This window comes from Kogia breviceps, chromosome 2 (genome assembly GCF_026419965.1).
Source record: "Kogia breviceps isolate mKogBre1 chromosome 2, mKogBre1 haplotype 1, whole genome shotgun sequence".
Lineage (NCBI taxonomy): Eukaryota > Metazoa > Chordata > Mammalia > Artiodactyla > Physeteridae > Kogia > Kogia breviceps.
In genome coordinates this window covers 95,580,936-95,599,353 of record NC_081311.1, presented here as the reverse complement: position 1 = coordinate 95,599,353, position 18,418 = coordinate 95,580,936, and the positions used below count along the sequence as shown (strand labels likewise).

Here is an 18,418-nt window from a genome sequence, read left to right as displayed (position 1 = left end):
TTCCCAGCATCCCACAGGCCACCCACCTCCCCCACCCTCACCTCTGGGGAACTGCTCTCCCCACTTCTCACATGCAGAGGAGTTTCGCTTGGCTGTTAGCACCTGTGTGAATGGAACTGAACAGTAAGCTCTTTTCTAGGTCTGGCTCTCCCTCCAAGTTCCGTTTAAGGGCTCATTCGTGCTGCATGTAGCTATGGATCATTCATGCCCACTTTTAGGTAGTATTCACGGCACGAATAAAGCACAGTTCCTGTACGCCCTCTCTGCCGATGGGCTTTGGGGGTGCTCCCAGTTTGAGGCGATCATGAGTAACTGTCTATTTTGCGTCCTGGTATGTGGATGAGGACGAGTCCCTTCCTCGAAGCCCGAGGAGTCCCCTAGAGCCTTGCGCCCAGGTGGACTCCGCAAGGCACAAGGACGCCATCAGCTTTCTGCGGAAAACTTCACAACAGCTACGTGGTCTAGAGCCACAGCATTCGCCCCCGTTTCCTGCCACAGTCAAGACACAGTTTTTAGGTGCAATACTGCAGGTACACTGGCTCCCCTTCCATGGGGAATAAAAGCCAAACTCCTTGCACTCTCCAGGAGGGCCCCTGGGCGCCTCTCTGACCTCACCTGCCGCCCGGCCCACTCAGCCCTATCACCGGGGCCCTCCGTGCCGTAGCCACACCAGGCAGGCCCCACCTTGCACCTGCCCTCCACTTGGACAGCTCATCCTCCCACACCCACCTGGCTCGTGCCTTGCCTTTCCAGGCTTTGCTCGAGGACGCCTCCTCGGCACGGCCTACACCAGCCCCTCCTCCCACCCAGGCTGGCCCAAGTCCCTCCACCAAGCCTGCCCACCCTGGAAGGGACACGGCGTGTTGAGATGGGTGGTTTACACCTCTGTGCTGACTCATAGAGCTGCCCGGGGACAGGGTCCCTGCCTGACTGCCCTGGTACTGTCTACCCGCAGCACAAAGAACACACTCAGAAAAGCTGAGCTCAGGGACTTCCCTGGCAGTTCAGGGTTAGGACTCGGCGCTCTCATCGCGGGGGCCCCAGGTTCAATCCCTGGCTGGGGAACTAAGATCCCGCAAGGCGTGCAGCGCAGCCAAAAAAAAAAAAAGAAAAAAGAAAAAGAAAAGCTGAGCTCAAAGACCACGGATGGGGTGCTGGTTGGTTCCCTTCCGCTGCCACAGACGTCCCTGAGGGCCAGTCTTCTGGTTTCGGCAAACACTTGACTCTCTGTCACTCTGGGCCGACTGCCGGGGAGCAAGGTTCATGGCTGTTACCCTGTCCCCCAGTGCCCCCGGCTCAGGGCTGCTGTCTGATGGGACCACCAGCAAGGGCTTGAAAAGCCTTTAGAGAAGGAAGAGCGGCTCTCCCTTCTCGCGGGGGGCTGTACCACCATCTCCCGGGTCACGGCTCTGGAGGCAGCGCGAGGAGCAGCGTTTGCGAGGAAAGGGCCGTGAGGCTTGCTGAGTGTGCTCTGGCCTGCTGGCTAAGGGGCTCTTCTGGGCGAAGCGGAGCCCACACTGCGGGCGAGGGGCAACTTGAAGAGGCTCCCAGACGGTCCTCCAGCAAAGCCGCGCTCGGCTGCACCCCTCAGGGGCAGGACCGCCCACGAGCCCTCGGGCCAGGGCCAAAACACACAAGCGACCACACGCCTCTGGATCCCCAGGACAGACCGCGGCCCCTGGAGAGCCAAGGGCACGACGTGCTGAGCGTTCCGAGATCCTCGCGGGTTCTGAGCACCATTCAGAGACGCTCACCCGAGAAGCTGGCGAAGAGCCGGCAGAACTGGGAGAATCTGTTGCGGTGGAGCCACTGCTGGGCGTCCTGCATGGAGGCCGAGGGAAGCAGGTGCTGCGGGCAGAGAGGACAGGCCTTGAGGGCGTGCTCGGTCTGCAGGGGGACAGGCCGCCAGCGCCCAGCCGCAGACACTTACGTCACTGCCCACGGGCAGGGCCTCCGCCGGGTGGGTCGGGGAGCTGTTGCTGAAAGGAAGAAGAGCGGCGGTGAGCGGTGAGGGTGTTCCTTCCTGGCTGAGGATGCTCCTTGCCGGCCCGCCCTTCGCTTCCCTCTGCTCTGGGGCTCATGTGAAGTGAGATGGGTCCTCGAGAAAAATGCAGACCTGCTCCATCCCTGGAAAGCCCTAACAAAGCCTCCGGGGTGGATGGGGGTTCTGGTTAACTACACACCCTCGTCCCTCAGCTAAGGCTCCGGGGCTTGTCTTGGCCAGAGGCTGTGGTCCCCACCGCGAGCCCCAGCGCGAGGGAAAGGCAGGCTGACCAAGCAGATCGGGACACACGCCTCACAGGGACTCAGTGCTGGGCCAGCGAAGGGCCAGCCACAGCCAGGAGAGGGCAGAGGAGTCCCTCGGGGAATTATTCTGCAGCGAACAGGCACCCACAGTTTGGCATCCGCCACGAGAAAACCACTGTCACGTTTTTCCCCAAAGGGAGGCAGAGACCTGAACGCCTGGGTTTTTATGTCAAGAGAAAGACACACTGAGAGACGACCCTTCCAGATGGACAGTGGTGATGGTACAACTTGAACGGACTTAATATTACTGACCTCGCCACTTAAAACATGTTAAAAGGGTAAATTTTACATTTTGTGTATTTTACCACAATGAGAAAGAAACAGACCCCTGAGGGGACGACCCCTAGACCAGTCATCGGTCACTACAGATGCACGTCCTCAGGGTCTAGGGGGTGCCAGGGACTTTATACATGTTCCCCTGACCCTGCGTGGAATTCACGCTCCCCCGGTAGTGAGGAAACCGGAGCTGCAGGAGGTTAAGGAACTTGCCCCCTGAAAGGTGCCGATCTACGACTAGGTCTGCCTGAATCTAAATACGACAGCCCTTCCTTGCGCCCCCTCTCAAGGAGGACTGTCCTCACCTTGCAAATGAAGTTCACGTCTCGCTTGCCCATCAGTAGTTATCTGTCTAGCACGCATGGGCTCCGTTCTGCATGTTCTACCCTCACCTGTTAAACCCGCCTGGCACCCTCCCTGCATCGCCCTGCCCCCACGAACAGGATAGGCAGAGCCATCACAGTGATGCCGTGGCCCTGGGACAGGTGGGACAGCTGCCCGCTGGTCCCTGCGGCCCTGTCACCTCGGAGTCAGCACCGCCTGTGCCTCTGCAGGGCTGGGTGACCAGCAGTGAGGCCGTTTCTGTGCTGCCGGCCCTGACCCCAGGGGCAGGGAGGGTCCTGGGCTGAGTTCCACTGCCTAGTGACCATGCACGAGGGTGCGGAAAGATCTAAGAAGCCCCTCCGGGGACCTCCCTGGTGCTCCGGGGCTTAGGACTCCGCACTTCCACCGCAGGGGGTGTGGGTTTGATCCCTAGTCGGGAACGAAGTTCCTGCAGGCCGCCTGGCGCCGCCGAAAAAATGAAGCCCCTCCAGCCGTTGCAGGGTCCAGAGGTCTGCCTCCTGAGGCCCCCGATGTCCAGGAGGTGGGCTTTCTCCTGGGAGGCACCAGGCAGGCTACCTCGGGGGGCTGGCCCAGGACCCCCGCAGCCCAGCCCACTTTAACCGGGGGAGGGAGTGGACGCTTGGTGCTCGGCTGCCCTAGCAGACAGCCTTTCTAGAGGCGTGTTCAAGCACAAAAACCTGTACACGTGGTGCTAAAAATGGTTGTGAAAGTAACACCAGTCAGCCGCCCTGAAACCCAAATCGATGCCGGGCTGCAAAAGGAGCAGAGACCCAGGGAGGAAAGTGAGGAAAGGAGCCCACACCCGTGGTCACCCCAGGGACCGCAAAGGGAGAGGGGGTGCACGTACCCTTCACCAAGGCCGAAGCTGTTCGGAGAGCCGTTGTAGCTTGGGGACGAGGCACTGTTCACCTGGTAAACCACGTCGGGCCACGGGGAACACTGCGGGGAGAGAGCACAGGGCAGCAGTGGTCCCGGCCGGGCCACTCGGTGCCAAACCACAATCCTCCCACACCCAGCCCACACTGACCCAGCGCTCAGGGACGGGCACGCTGCTAGAGCCACACCAAAGAAACCAGACAGGACAGAGAAGAGACAGTCCCCAGAACAAGCAAAGCATGACACGTGTCTGCCTGAGCTTCCAGGGAGTCAAAGCAAAGAGGGAGACCTCATCGGGCCCTTGATTCCTGGGTCCACAAGAAAAGAGACTAAAAAGCAAGACAGACCAGTTGCCCACAGGTGGCTCTTCCCAGTGCAGACAAATGGGAGCAAATGCACGAAAAAGGGAGCACGGGGCCACAGACCAGTGCCAACGGAAAAGCACCAGTGAAGCTCAGTATCAGAATCTCCCAACGGGCCTCCGCTGAGGGGGACAGACGAGGCGTCTCCACACTGACCAGGAGCAGCCCCCTTCCAACCCAAGTCTTCGCGCATTTACTACATTTCAGGAGCTCCCCTGCTTGCAGACCAGGGAGACGCAGCAACACGAAAGCTGTGACCCCTGAACTCCAGGAACTTCTCGTGCGGAAGCTCAAACGAGAATCCCCCAAGGAAAGCAGAGACGTCGGGCGCTGCCTGGTTGGGGGCAGCAAGGGGTAGCCCGCGCACCAAGCATTCCCTGCTTCCCTTCCCTGTGACGACACCGCTTTGGACACGGCCAGTCGGAAGCATTCCTGAGATTTACTATCACCCACCCGACCACAGGGTGGGTCAATATTTAACTCTGTTACGAGTGAGGCCTGGAATGTGTTGGTGCCGAATCCTGCAGCCCCGGGTGGGGGGCGGGAGGGGAGCAGGAAGGCTGATGAGCAGACCAGAGGGGATCGGCAGCTCCCAAGGTCACAGGCCAGGTGCGGATTTCAACACCTGGCCTGGGGCAGGGGCTGGGACGTTGCCTGGAGCACCCCAGGGGACCTGTCCTCCAGCAGGGAAGTCAGGGGAGAGGCAGGGGCGAGGGGGGGGGGGGAGGAGAAGGGTCACGGGGTGCGTCACCAGCACACACCAGGCCTGGGAGGGGCTGAGGGTCAGAGCTCGGCCCCACACACTGCAGAGCTGGCTCTGCCCTGCTGCGAGGGGGCAGGACTCCCTGGGCCAGGGCTCTACGGCCACCGTCAGCCTTGATCCTACGAAAAGCCAGCAAGCATCTGTCTGCGCCACAGAATCAGCATCATCCTTGCTGTCCTGCTACACATACCCTTTGGTGTATGGCTTGTCTCACACACACACACACACACACACACACACACACACACACACACACACACACACACACACACACACACAGAGGCCTCTTAGCCACCCTGTGCCTGGGCCTCATCCTTAACCCAGACTTAACCCCACCATGGCCAGCACTGGACCTGAGGCATCCACGGAGGGCCTCCTGAGTAAGTCAGATTATTCAGCGGACGAACCCAACACCTATTAACTGACCCGATGGCAGGACACAGCGGGGAAGAGTTGTTAAAATCAAGAACAGAGCCCAGTAAAAGAGGCAGCAGCAGGGCTTCCCTGGTGGCATAGTGGTTGAGAGTCCGCCTGCCGATGCAGGGGATGCGGGTTCGTGCCCCGGTCCGGGAAGATCCCACATGCTGCAGAGCGGCCGGGCCCATGAGCCATGGCCGCTGAGCCTGCGCGTCTGGAGCCTGTGCTCCCAATGGGAGAGGTCACAGCAGTGAGAGGCCCGCGTACCGCAAAAAAACAAAAACAAAGAGGTCAACAGCAGCAGTGACCCGTGACAGGAAGAAAAGGGACCTGTGGTACGAAGCATCTCAGAGGTAGCCTGGACGGAAGGATGGCTGGAGCAGGCTGGGGTCGGTGGCAGGGCTGAGAGGAAACGCACCCCAGTATCCACTCAAACAGCAAAGAACGAGAGTTATTTACAATCTCTGACACAGCAATCCCCCTCCGAGAACAGACGCTGCAGACATTCTTTCCACGTGCAGAACTACACTCGCACAAGGAGTTCACGGTACCCTGTGTGAAATGGCAAGAGCCTGGAAATAAGCCACTGTCCACCGAAGGGCCACGCAGACAACGAAAGCTACACAGCTGGATAAAGAACTAGAAAGCTCTTTATGAACAGACAGGAAACAGACTCCAAGAGAGGCCATGACATAAAGACAGCCAACCACAGAACAGTGTGTGTGTGTACTGTCGGGGGAAAAAGCGCGCAGGGGGCAAACGTGTATGATGAACTGGCTTCATCTGCAGAGAACGCTGGGCCAGATACACAAGGAGCCAGGGTCGCCTGCTGTCCCGGGGAGAGAAACGGAGGCCAGACAGTGCTGGGAAGGATATTTTCTGATGGAGATGCTCTTATACCTTTTGAATTTGGACCACATGAGTATATTAGCAATTCCAAAAATCTAAAATAAAAATAACCTAATTTTGAAATGCGCAAATGGCAGCAGAGAGCTAGAAGGTACTTGTGAAACACTTCCCTGGCCACCGGGCCTTAAATGAAAGCAGCTCCAGACAAAGGAACACACCACGATTTAACGGGCACTCTCGGAAGAAGCATTCACCCCAAATGGGCACTTTTCCAAGGATCTAAACCAACCCTCACCGCCCCTGGCAGAAGGCTCTGGTCAGCTCACCTCGGAGAGGATGGTGGTCTCATAGGACGGCTGGTACTTCTCCTTCTCTTGGGCCGTTCTTTTCTCCATCTTCTCTCGGTCAGTTTTCTGCTTCCGGTCAGCTCCCTTTGGCTGTAAGTGCAGAGCACAGGGGTCCAATGAGTTCAAAGCAGGCAGAGGCAGCTGTCGGGGGGAGATCCAGGGCTGAGCAGTGCCCCCCCCACCAAGGCCAGCACACTCCCCACCTCACCCAGAAGCCCAAGCAGGATCTCACGGACAAGAAAGCACCTCTCTCACCTCCCAGGCATCCGACACATGGTCCTCCTGCCCGGAACCCTTCCCCACCCCGAGGGAGCTCAGAGCCTGCTACAGGGTCCTACGGGGACCCTACAGGGTCAGCTCAGCTGCTCATGCAGAAATGCTTGGAGCAGAGCTTTACCAGTGGCCACTTGCGAATGGAGAGGAGCCCTCGAGAGCCTTCCGTGGGTTCCCCGTGGAGAGTGGCAGGAAGCAGATGAGCTAGGAGCTGCTGGCCGGGGCTCGGTCTACACTCACAGGCCATCTTGGCCACTTGGGGGCCTCCTTGCCCCCAAGTCCTAGGACTACAGCCACGCTCCGGGCTTCCATCCCAGCAGGCCCAGCTGACGGGGACCATCCTGACCACTGGAACTCTCCCCTCCTGAGTTCAGGGCCTGGCGGTCGGGGTCAGATATCAAGACTCCGCAGGGCCCAGAACTGAGCGCTTTACTCTGCAGGCAGTGGACCACACGCAGCGGGCAGTCAGGGAGAAAAATTCATCCTCAAGCTCGATCCCGGCGGGCACCTACCTCAGGCTGCAGCTTTTGACTGCCAGCTCAGGAGATTTTAGGAAATAGCCCTCAGGGGGATGCCCAGGCTGGAGGGAGGGAGGTTGGCTGGGGGTCCTATGGGGACGTGAGTGACAGATCCGGTGTCCAGTGGGAGAGCTGGGCGTGCGGCAGCCGGACCCACATCATCTGGTTTCCCTGCTCCACCTCCGTCCTCCTGTCCTCCTGTCCCAGAAAGGAGGCCCTTCTTCCCGGCCCAGAAGCATTACTGGCCAAGCATGGCCGAGCCTGCCTGTAGAGGGCAGCCTGAGGGGAGCCGGCGGGGCAGGGAGCGGCCCAGACACCCGCATGGAGTCCTGCGCAGGGCTCCGAGAAGCCAGGGCTTCCTGGTAACCAGGGTGACCTGAGACGGGAGAGTGATGGGCGGTTCGGCTGGGCTGTGCCTGGCACCAGTGCACACCTGTCTGAACTGCTGCTGGTGGTGGGGCGGGGGGGCTGGCCAGGCCACCTCAGGCATTCTGGGGAGCCCGTTTCGGGTAACAGAGGCTCCTACCCCCCTGCGGGAGATGGTAAGGCAGCTTCCGGCCCCACTCCCCCAGGAACGCCTGGTGTGTGGCTGAGGAGCTGGGCAGAGCCCTCACTCCTGAGCTTCCACCTCGAGCTGTAGGAGGGGAAGCTCACGGGAGCCATGGGGAGGGCTGGGCATCCCTGGCGCAGACCGTTCCTACTGCCCGGCCCGGCGCCCATTCCCAGAGCAGTATCATGGCACTAGACGCACCCACCACCTGAGGGCAGAGACGGCCGGTGGAACCCTGGACCTGGTCTGTGCGTGACAGGGAGCGGGTGGGACTGCAGGACGGGCAGAGACCACCCGCCGCGCTTCCTGGGAGCTGTCCAGGGTGAGCCAGAGTCACCCTGGACCCCTGAGCAGACCCAAGACCAGAGGCACCGGTGGATGGGGCCGGCAGACTAATGCTCCCCAAAGGTGGCCACGTCTTAATACCCAGAGCCTGGGAGGGTGTTACCTTCCAGGGCAGAAGAGGGCAAGGCTGCAGACAGGATTAAGATGGCCAACAATGTGAGATTAAAATAGGAAGACGAGCCTGAGCCTGGATCATCCCCGTGGGCCCAGTGCGGTCACGGGGGCTTAAAAGTGGAGGAGGGGAGAGCCGGGGAGTCAGGGTGATGCGTGTGAGAGGGGCTCCACCCGCTCCAGCTCTGAGGACAGAGGAGGGGCCACAGGCCAAGGAATGCGGAGGCCTCCAGAAGCCGGAAAGGGCAAGGGAAGAGAGATTCTCCCCTGGGGCCTCCAGAAAGGAATTCAGCCCTCCTTGACGCCCCGACTCTAGCCCAGTGAGACCCGGTTCAGACTTCTGACCTCCAGCATTAAAAGACAGTATGTAGCACTGAGCCACTCAACTTTGGGTAATTCTTTTACAGCAGGAAGAGGAAACAAACATGGGACAGAAATGTAACTTCCTTCGGAGGCCGGTTTCAAGGCTTCATAATGATGCAGCAGGTTTCTGGAGGGTGCTACCGCCCTGGCAGAGAAGACAAACTCACGCTCCCCCCACCATCCCTCCCTCCACACCCAGGGTGGCAGCGCTAACTGACCAAGGTGTCCCAGTGCACAGAGCCCGGCCAGGGCCTCAGAACCCTTTGCCCACAGCCCTCGGGCGGCCAGACGCTATCAGTGGGGATGAAGCCAGCCGCCCGGCTGTGTGGCCTGAGTGCAGAAACGGGCAGCTTCAGAGCCTTCCAGTCCAGTTGGGAAACAGGCCAGATCACCACTCCGCCACCAGGTTGATGGTTCTACCTGTGGGCTCTTATTTCCACATCCATCCCAAGCTCAGGAAGATCAACACTGACCCAGCTTCCTCTGGAACGAGGCCCTATTTCTACGGCCACTCACTCTGGCATCTCCAGCCCCAGCAGACGCAACTTTGTCTGCAAGTCCCCAGGTCCCCTGATTGTGAAAGATGGGAAGGACGGGGAAGGCACTGGGGCTGGTCTGTGCCCCGTCCTGGGGCACCTGCTGGGATCTCCTGGCCGGCGGGCAGGTCCTGCCTGCTGGCGACGGGGCCTATGTGGTCCTGCTCAGCACTGGCCCGCCCACCCTGAGGATGATGCGGGGTCCGTGGCCACCCTCCCTCCCCGCGGGGCCTCCCTGAGCTGCACCACTGTGGACCGTCTTTAGGAAACACTCTGTCCAGACAGCCGAGGTGAGAAGCAATGGCAGGAGACTGCAGGGGGTGAGGCGGGAAAGGAAAAGAAGGGAGGTACCAGGAGGCCACTGCACAGGGACAAGGGGAGAACGTCCGCTGGGATTAACACATACACACGATCATATGTAAAACAGATAACCAACAAGGAGCCACTGTGTAGCACAGGGAAATCCTCTGTAATAACCTAAATGGGAAAAGTATTTGAAAAAGAATAGACACATGTATATGTATAACTGAACCACTGTGCTGTACACCTGAAACTCACACGACATTGTAAATCAACCAGAAAACTTCAGTAAAAAATAAATAAATAACATCCATGGTCAGGACCCACACAGGAAGTCTCCTAACTTGATTTCTAAGGAGAATCTAAAGGGCAACTACAGAATCTGTGGCCAAAGTGCTTGGGAGGAAAACAAAAATCTAAAACTGTGCCGACCCCACCACTCTGGTCAAGTAGAGCCGAGCCCGGCCGTCTGTGGGGAAGAAAGCAGGCAGGGCGAGGGGCCGGGCGGCGGGACGGAGCTGGCGGGGCCGTCCTACCTTGAACACCTTGATCTGGCAGCTGGCCGAGTGCAAATGCTCCGTGTACTCCCCATTCTCATTCTGCTTGAAGGTATCGATCTGCACCCGAAAGGGCACACCCTTCTCGCCCCCGTGCTTCCTCGGGGTGAACTCTGTGCTGATGCAGTGCACCTGCGGGGGACGCGGTGTGGGGGGGGGGGGGGCAGGTAGCCAGAAGCAGGCGAGGACGGGCTCCGGACCGCCCCCCGCCCATGGGCTCCTCTCCAAACGGAGGTTTCCATCCCGCACGGTCAGACCCACCTCCACCTCCACCTCTCCGCTCTCCCCCAGTGCTGTCCACTCTGTCAGGCCGCTGGCCGCCCCACCCCCTAACCACAGAGGGCGTGCCCTCTCACCTCTGCCCCTTGAGCTTGGAGGCCCTGCCTGACCACCTAAGTCCTTGCCGTTGCTCCAGGCCCACTGACCCCAGCAGACCCCCTCACTCCTGCCCCTGAGACCTCTCCCTTGGCAAATCCCACAGACCACAGAGCAGGGACCGAGGCTTAGACCCCTAAGGGCCTGGTGGCCAGGTTCCTCAGGCCAGGCCAGAAGCTGGGACCACTTCTTTATTTCTCGTTAGTGCCTGTTACACAGAGGGCACTTGACGTATATTTCCTGCTACAACACTGTGATCACGTCATAATACAACACACCTTATTGTAATAGTAAACGCTAACATCATTATAATTCTTTAAAAATGCGATTCAAGTATTGTAATTATGCAAGGCAAAAGCATCGCTCACTTTTACTGAGCGATTACTATGAACCAGGCCTTGTGGTCATGGCTCTATTTTCACTCTCTAACTTATAAGACAGGTGGGAAAACCAAGAGGCTCAAAAAGGGACACACAGTAAGAGAGCCAGGGGCAAGCCCGGAAGCACAAGGCCCCCGCCTGGGCCCTTGGCCACCTCTATCTGCCATGGTGTTTAACACAAGGCCAGGTTCACAACCAGGTGCTTGAGAATTAATTAATTTAATAATAGAAAATATAATGAAAAAAATTTTCACTTCAAATTATTTATGCTAGGCCATATTTATTTTGTAAAAAGCTTACATATTGATAAGCAAAACCCACACAGGATGCTACAACATCCCAAGTCCTTTTCCCAGCCCCAGGGACCAACTAGCCCCATGACTCTGAGCCACACTCATCTACCCTTTCAGCCTCCTTTCCTGCAGCAGAGGGCAGGAGCCCATCAGGGCCCCCCGGACGGATGGTTTCGAGAAACGACCCAATGGACCTCAGAGCTCCGGCTTCCCCACTGAGGGCAAGCCCCCTCCCGCTCACCTGAATGAAAGCAGATGCTCTCTTCGAAGGGTCCCACAAAAACTCAACTGCATTCAGCTGGGTCGGGCTGGCCCTGGGGTCCAAGATACCAACAGACAGTGGAATATCTGTGCACATACACACATAAAAGTGCAATCGTCAGCCACTCCCAAATATTTCGGGAAGGATTCTCATTACAGGTCCAAATTCCTTACACAATTCGAAACGCCAGAAGTTCTGAAAACTAGGTTTTGCGTAACTCACTTGGCAGAACCCTGACTTGACGCCTTTACCCTGTTGTGTAGAGTCATTCTGTTTTGCTGCAGGAACACTGCTCTGCTTGACTGCCTGTTGGCGGTGTGACCCGAAGCTATGGGTCTACACACCTCGCTGTCATTGCAACTTCTGAATTCCAAATCCCATCTGGCCCCACGGCTTGCGGATAAAAGACCGCGGGCCACCGCCTGAGCCCCCAGTTCCATTTCCACTGCCCCTCTCTGTGAGGTCCACCCTGCCTTTCATCACTCACCATGATCCTTTAAGCCAGGATCTTTCTGCAAAGCTCTCCCTGCTTCTCACCCCCTGACGGCAGGTCCTTGAATCCCACGTGCCGCCCCATCCCGGGCCCCCGCAAAAGGTGAACCCCCGAGGGCAGGCCCCACAGCACCATCACCTCCACCAGCTCCTGTGGGGTTTTACACAAGGCAGAAGTGCACCAAGATGCCCTGCACAGGCCTGGGTCCGGACAGCACCCGGGAGGAAGCCCCGTGTGCCTGGAGCTCCGTCGGCCTTCTCCTGGCCCGGAGACTCACCGAGGTCCAGGATGCGGTCCCCAGGCCGGCTCCATCGCCAGCCCTCCAGCTGCTGGTGTTCCGTGTACTGCAGCCGCCGGTCGTGGAACACCACGCGGACAATGCTCTGGGTGGGGGGGGGGGGCGGGGGGGGGGCAGGAAGGGACAGTTGAGCGTGGGTCCTGAGAGGGACCCACAAGGAACCTGCCCTCGACCATCCCCGGGCCAGACACACCTCCCGCCCTCCAAGGCCTGGAGCTGCCTGGAGGCCTCCTCCCGCACCCCTCCCAGGATCCCAACAGTACGAATGACGGCACGAACACGAGCGCCATCCTTCTTTCCAGGGTGTCTAAGCCCTCTGCACACGTGGGTCATCTACAAACCCTTCTGCACAGATGAGTAAACTGAAGCTCAGAAAAGGCTGGGAAGAGGCAGAGCCAGGCTGGAAGCCGAGTCCGTCCACCCCGGCGCCCGGTCCGGCAGCCCACGTCCCTCATGGTTCTCAGTGCTGCCCGCCCACCCGAGGCCCCTTAGGCAACACACTCCAGGGACCAGTGGCCCACCTCTGTCCCTGGAGCTTTCCCCAAACCTCCCAGGCACTCCCGCCACAAGCCCAGGTGCCGGGGCCCCGACAGAGCAGCCTCAGGAGCCCCGGAAGGGCACAGCTAGCAGCCTCACCTTCACGTATTTTGTGTTCAGATCCTGAAAATCTCCCAGCTTCCGATTCTCCAGCAGTCGGATTTCATAAGACTGACCTGGAGGGGGGGATAATAGTACATTTTCCATTTCTGTCTTCAAATTTGGGACTCCCCCCGCTAGAGGTCTTCTCAACACCCTCAGGGCCCACCCAGGCCTCACGGCCCCGGGGACCAAAGCAGAGAACAAACGTCACGGACAGCTCAGATCATGCTCTGGACTGGACACCCCAGTTTGTCCATGTGGCCTGGAGGGGGGCCTGGGGCTCCCAAGGTAACGCGCGTGACCCCTGGAGAGAGACAGCACCTCTGCAATGTTCAAAGACATAGAATCCAAAGCAATACAGTTAGCGTTAAATTTACAGAACACAACTTCGTATTTCTTTTTTCTTTTTTCTTTTGGCCTCACCACGGCTTGCAGAACTTCCCTGACCAGGGATCGAACCCATGCCCTCTGCAGTGGAAGCACAGAGTCTTAAACATGGGATCACCAGGGAAGTCCACGACTTCATATTTCTTTATGAAGAACACCCCCTATACACGCGGATGGAGAACACAGATACTTAAATCTACATTAAATAACTGACCGGACCCTTCCTGAGAGCAGGTTTAAAGGAACGAATAAAAGCCTGTTAAACATTGTCTCTAATTGCAGAATGAAATGCATTTTCTCAAGTTAAAAGAATTTCATGTATTTGAAAGGGTGTGGGGATTCTATTTGGGGACATGTAACCAGTACGAACCGGTGAAAGAATGTAAATGGAGAAAAGATCCATCCATAAGAACAACCTCAGACTTTAAAGTATCTGCAAATAACCTGAAGAAAACTACACATATTTTATTGGAAAACAAAATACAGCTTGAAAAAATAGGATATGCCACATTCCTAGAGGGGAAGACCACCTAGCAAATGATGTCAACTTTTTCCAAATTAAGTAAATTCAACCACAACTCTGAACAGCTTAGCATACATCAGGGCTTCACAAAGGGATGCTTTACAAATAAGAGAGAACAAATGATCTCATAATTGTTCTTGGTAAATCGAATCAAAATTTGTTTTAAAGAATTTTTTTAAAATAATGATACACTCACAAGTAGTTACAAAAATAGTACAGAAAGGTCCTGAGTATCAACCCCAGCTTCCCCCAGTGGTGGCATCTGAGGTCACTATGGTACATTATTGAAACGGACCATGGTACAGTACAATTAACTAAAATCCAGACCTCACGCAGATTTCCCTGGGTTTTGCAGGTTTAATCAAGTTACCACTGGATTAAAAAACTAATTTCCTAAGATTTTGGTTTAACGTGAATGACGACTCAATAGGAAAGGACTTTCTGAACCCAAAATCAATGATGAAAAGAGAAATCTGATAAAGATACAGATACAGATGTAGATATATATACATCTATATCTTAACTGCAAACAGCAAACTAGGGCCAGCACAGCCCAGTGGTTAACAGCTTTAATATATCTAGGAAAGCAATGATTAGAAAAATATTAAAACAAACAAGAAAGACAAAAGAAAAATATTAAGACTCCCTGGAGTGGATTAAATTGTAGTTCCCCCAAAAGATAGGTCCATACCCTAATCTCCAGAACCTGTGAATGTTACCTTCTATTTGGAAAGAGTCTTTGCAGATGAAATTTAAGTTAAGGATCTTGAGACAAGGAATGATCCTGGTTTGTCCTGGAGGTCCCTACATCCAGTGACAAGTGTCCTTATAAGAGGACACACAGGGAAAAGAGGAGGCAAGGTGAGCACAGGAACAGAGATGGGATTGATGCAGCCACAAGCCAAGGAATGCCTGGAGCCGCCCAAAGCCCGAAGACGCAAAGAACGGATTCTCCGCTAAAGTCCCCACGGGGACCACAGCCCTGGAGGATTTCTGACTTCTGGTCTCCAGAACTGTGAGAGAATAAACTTCTGCTTTGTGTTAAGCCAACGTGTTTGCAGTCCGTTTGTTAAAGCAACCCCATGAAACTAATATACTCAGTCCCCCAGTGAATAACAGAGCAGGCAGAGACTACGAAATTCAGTCACTCATCCCAAGTATTTGCCGTGCACACAACCACACGCCAAACACCGTGCAATCCTGGGGACACGGTGCCGTGGGCGTGGACATGATGCTGGCTGGCTCAGAGGTGCCCACTCGGTGAAGCCCCCTGCCCAGGAAGGTGGGACCCGTCCATCCGGCTTTCGCCAGCCCAGCTGGCAGGACGAGTGAAAACCAGAAAGACATACCAGGCCCCGGCACCGCTCAGGTCGCCCTGCTGGGCACGTTCCATCAGAAGGAAAAGGCGTGGACCCCAAACTCTTGGCCTGCTCACGTGCCAGTTCCTAAGGGTCTCACTGACCTGAATCGACACTTGGACCTTTCTGAAAAACCCAGATTTTTCACACACGTTTCCGGGCTCTGGAGCCAACACTCCCTTGATAGCGACAGGCAATGGAGCCTCACACACCCTAAACTGGTTTTTCCAGTGTCCTCCACCTTCCCCCAGGAAGAATGCAGCCAGCTCTGGCATGAGGCCCAAGGCCCAGATGGTCATTACCGTGGGTTTATGGGCGCCCCAGGGCCCCATGAACACTGACCCCAGGCTCTGCGGGGCACGCTCGGCTCAGGCCCGGCAGGCGACACCTCCCGTTCCGCGCAGAGCGGTCCCCGGATGTGAGCATCACAGGTGGCCACTCAGGGATCAGACCTACTAATGGGGCTACAGGCCCGGGATCCCGGCCTCCTCCACCAGCAGCACAGACCTGCCCCACTGCTTACCCACCGCCATCTCCCTTCCTCACGGAACTCCCCCCCCCCCACCCCCATCCCAGCCATTCTGCACCCCCCTGCTCAGGCCTCAGACAGACGCCCGGGCTCCCTCCCCATCCGGGCTGCTGAGGCGCCAACACACCTCCCCAGCGCCCTCCCACCCAGCACAGCAGCAGCATCCCCGGTGACACACGGGCTGCTGAGCCAGGTCAGGATGGCTGCATTGACCCGGGGGACATGGACATCTCTGCTTGGCCGGCGTTCCCCCAGGGCATGGTTGGGAGCCGAGGAAAGTGGGCTCTGTCGAGGCACAGGGCTGTGTCTGTTTTGCTCACTGCTGTACTGTGTGACACAGGAGGGACTCAACGTTCTTGCTAGAACTACAGGGTTGGCAAAAGCAAGACAGCCTCCCGCCCTCAAAGGCTTGGCAATCTTCTAGGGTATCTCAAACAGAACCGGCATAAGGTGAACCCTAGAGATGATCACACTGAGTGAAGTCAGTCAGACAGAGAAAGACAAATACCATATGATATCACTCATATGTGGGATCTAAAAACAGGATACAAATGAACTTATGTACAAGACAGAAATAGACCCACAGACATAGAGAACAAACTTATGGTTACCAAAGGGGAAAGGTGGGGCGGGATAAATTAGGAGCTTGGGACTCACATATACACACTATACATAAAACAGGTAACCAGTGAGGACCTACTGTATAGCACAGGGAACTCTACTCAATATTCTGTGATAACCTATAAGGGAAAAGAATCTGAAAAAGAACGGATATATGTATATGTATAACTGAATCACTTTGCTGTACACCTGAAACTAACACACTGTAAATCAAGTGTACGCCAATATAAAAGAAAAATTAAATTTAAAAATTTTTAGAAAAGAAAACAAATAAGAAACAACAGAGATCCAAGGCGGGGGTGGGGGGTGGGGAGGAAGGGTCTGAATAAGAAAATAACACTTGGAGATCAACTTTGAAGAGTGGGCGGGATTTCTACAGTTGAAGCGAAGAATGAATGAGAAAGTAACCGTAGTCAGGAGGTGGCCCTGAGAGATGTGCCTTTAGGGAACACCTAACAGCTTCCATTCACTGGGTGCTTACCCAGCAGCCAAGTCTGCCCCGTATTAACTCACCTGAATCAACACAGTGCAGTTTAGATTATGAGCCCCACCTGATAGAAGGAAGCATAGGCTCAGAGAGGTTACCTGACTTGAGCAAGCTCACACAGCTAGTCAGCAATAGAGCCAGGAGCAGAAACTTGGCCCCAGCCAACCTGGCGGGTGTTGTCTGCTGGGCAGAAGTTTCTCTCTCAACTTCGCCTTTCTGGAAGGCATCTGGTTCCATTCTGTTTGCTGGTTAAAGCCTGCCCCCAGCATCTGGTGGCATATAAAGCTCCCCATGAGCCCCATCCCCAATCAAGATGGTATTTTTTTCTCCTTCCTTCTCCCCTTTAGGACTAGAAATAAAGGGGATTCTTAGAATGACCAACTCGACTTGTTTCCCTGACCCTGGATAAAGCACGTTGACTCCATTTCCTTGTCTGTAAAATCCTCTGTTTCCTACACCCTAAACAATAATCCAGAAGGACAGCAAGAGGGAAGTGATACGGGAACATATGTATATGTAGAGCTGATTCACTTTGTTATAAAGCAGAAACTAACACACCATTGTAAAGCAATTATACTCCAATAAAGATGTTAAAAAAAAAAAACATGACTTTAAAAATTTGAAATAAAATGAAAAGATTTTGAACTTCTGGAAAAAAAAATAATCCAGAAGGATAAAGAAATCACTACAGAAAATGACAGTAAAGCCTGTTCTAATTTCAGAATTGTGAAATGTGGAACTAGGAAAAAATGTTGGTCTTAGAATCAAGGGATTAGGATAATAAATAAGTAAACAGTCACTTAATTGTCATCTAGCTCTGTGTCGGGACATTGCTAAGCCCTCGTGAGCATTATTTCATTCAGCCCTCTCAACCATCTTATGAGGAAAACCCATTATTGCTCCTGTTTTATAGATGAGGAAATTAAGATCCAGAGAGGTTAAGTATCTTGTGGAAGATCAAACCCAGCTCTGCTGGACTCCAAAGACTGGTCACTTAGCCTAGCTACTCCGCACGGTGTCTGGTGGCTTCAAAACTTCCCTTCTGGTTCTAATATTCAAGCAATCCGTCTGTTATATTTCTCCTGAATTTCTTGATATTTGTTTTATTTCATGACCCTGTTCCATCCGCCTAAACCCTCCCCTTTCTTTTAAGGCTCAAATTCCTAATGCCCAGGACCTCAGTTCTCTGAACCAAGATGGGCCTTAGAAATCTGATGTATATGTGACCATTCTGTAGCATATCATTTCCTCATGATAAACGAGTCTCCCTGAAACACATGTTCCTATTCCCTTTAAAATACTCTGTATAGGGACTTCCCTGGAAGTCCAGTGGTTAAGACACCACGCTTCCACTTCAGGGGGCACAGGTTCGATCCCTGGTGGGGGAACCATGATCCCGCCTGCCGCGAGGTGCAGCCAAAACATAGAAAATAAAATAAAATAAAAAATAGAACAAGGGGATATATGTCTATGTATAGCTGATTCACTTTGTTATAAAGCAGAAACTAACACCACTGTAAAGCAATTGTACTCCAATAAAGATGTTAAAAAACAAAATAAAATACTTTGCATAGCACAGGGAACTATATTTAATATCCTGTGATAAACCATTATGAAAAAGAATGTATATATATATATATATATATATATATATATATACACATATGTGCATAACTGA

The 18,418-nt window shown here is 54.9% G+C and overlaps 1 protein-coding gene across 2 annotated transcripts in view; it reads right to left on the bottom strand.

Annotated features, from left to right (window-relative positions):
- The window catches only part of TFCP2L1 (transcription factor CP2 like 1), a 63,802-nt gene that overhangs the window by 15,145 nt on the left and 30,239 nt on the right, over window positions 1-18,418 (bottom strand). For both annotated transcript variants that reach the window (XM_059055388.2, XM_059055390.2), the window contains 8 exons: window positions 12,833-12,909; window positions 12,176-12,281; window positions 11,385-11,491; window positions 10,075-10,227; window positions 6,522-6,632; window positions 3,776-3,867; window positions 1,931-1,979; window positions 1,755-1,848 (listed from right to left, as the gene is read on the bottom strand). In XM_059055388.2, coding sequence (XP_058911371.1) covers window positions 1,755-1,848; window positions 1,931-1,979; window positions 3,776-3,867; window positions 6,522-6,632; window positions 10,075-10,227; window positions 11,385-11,491; window positions 12,176-12,281; window positions 12,833-12,909 — 789 coding nt within the window. The remainder of the gene's footprint in view (window positions 1-1,754; window positions 1,849-1,930; window positions 1,980-3,775; window positions 3,868-6,521; window positions 6,633-10,074; window positions 10,228-11,384; window positions 11,492-12,175; window positions 12,282-12,832; window positions 12,910-18,418) is intronic.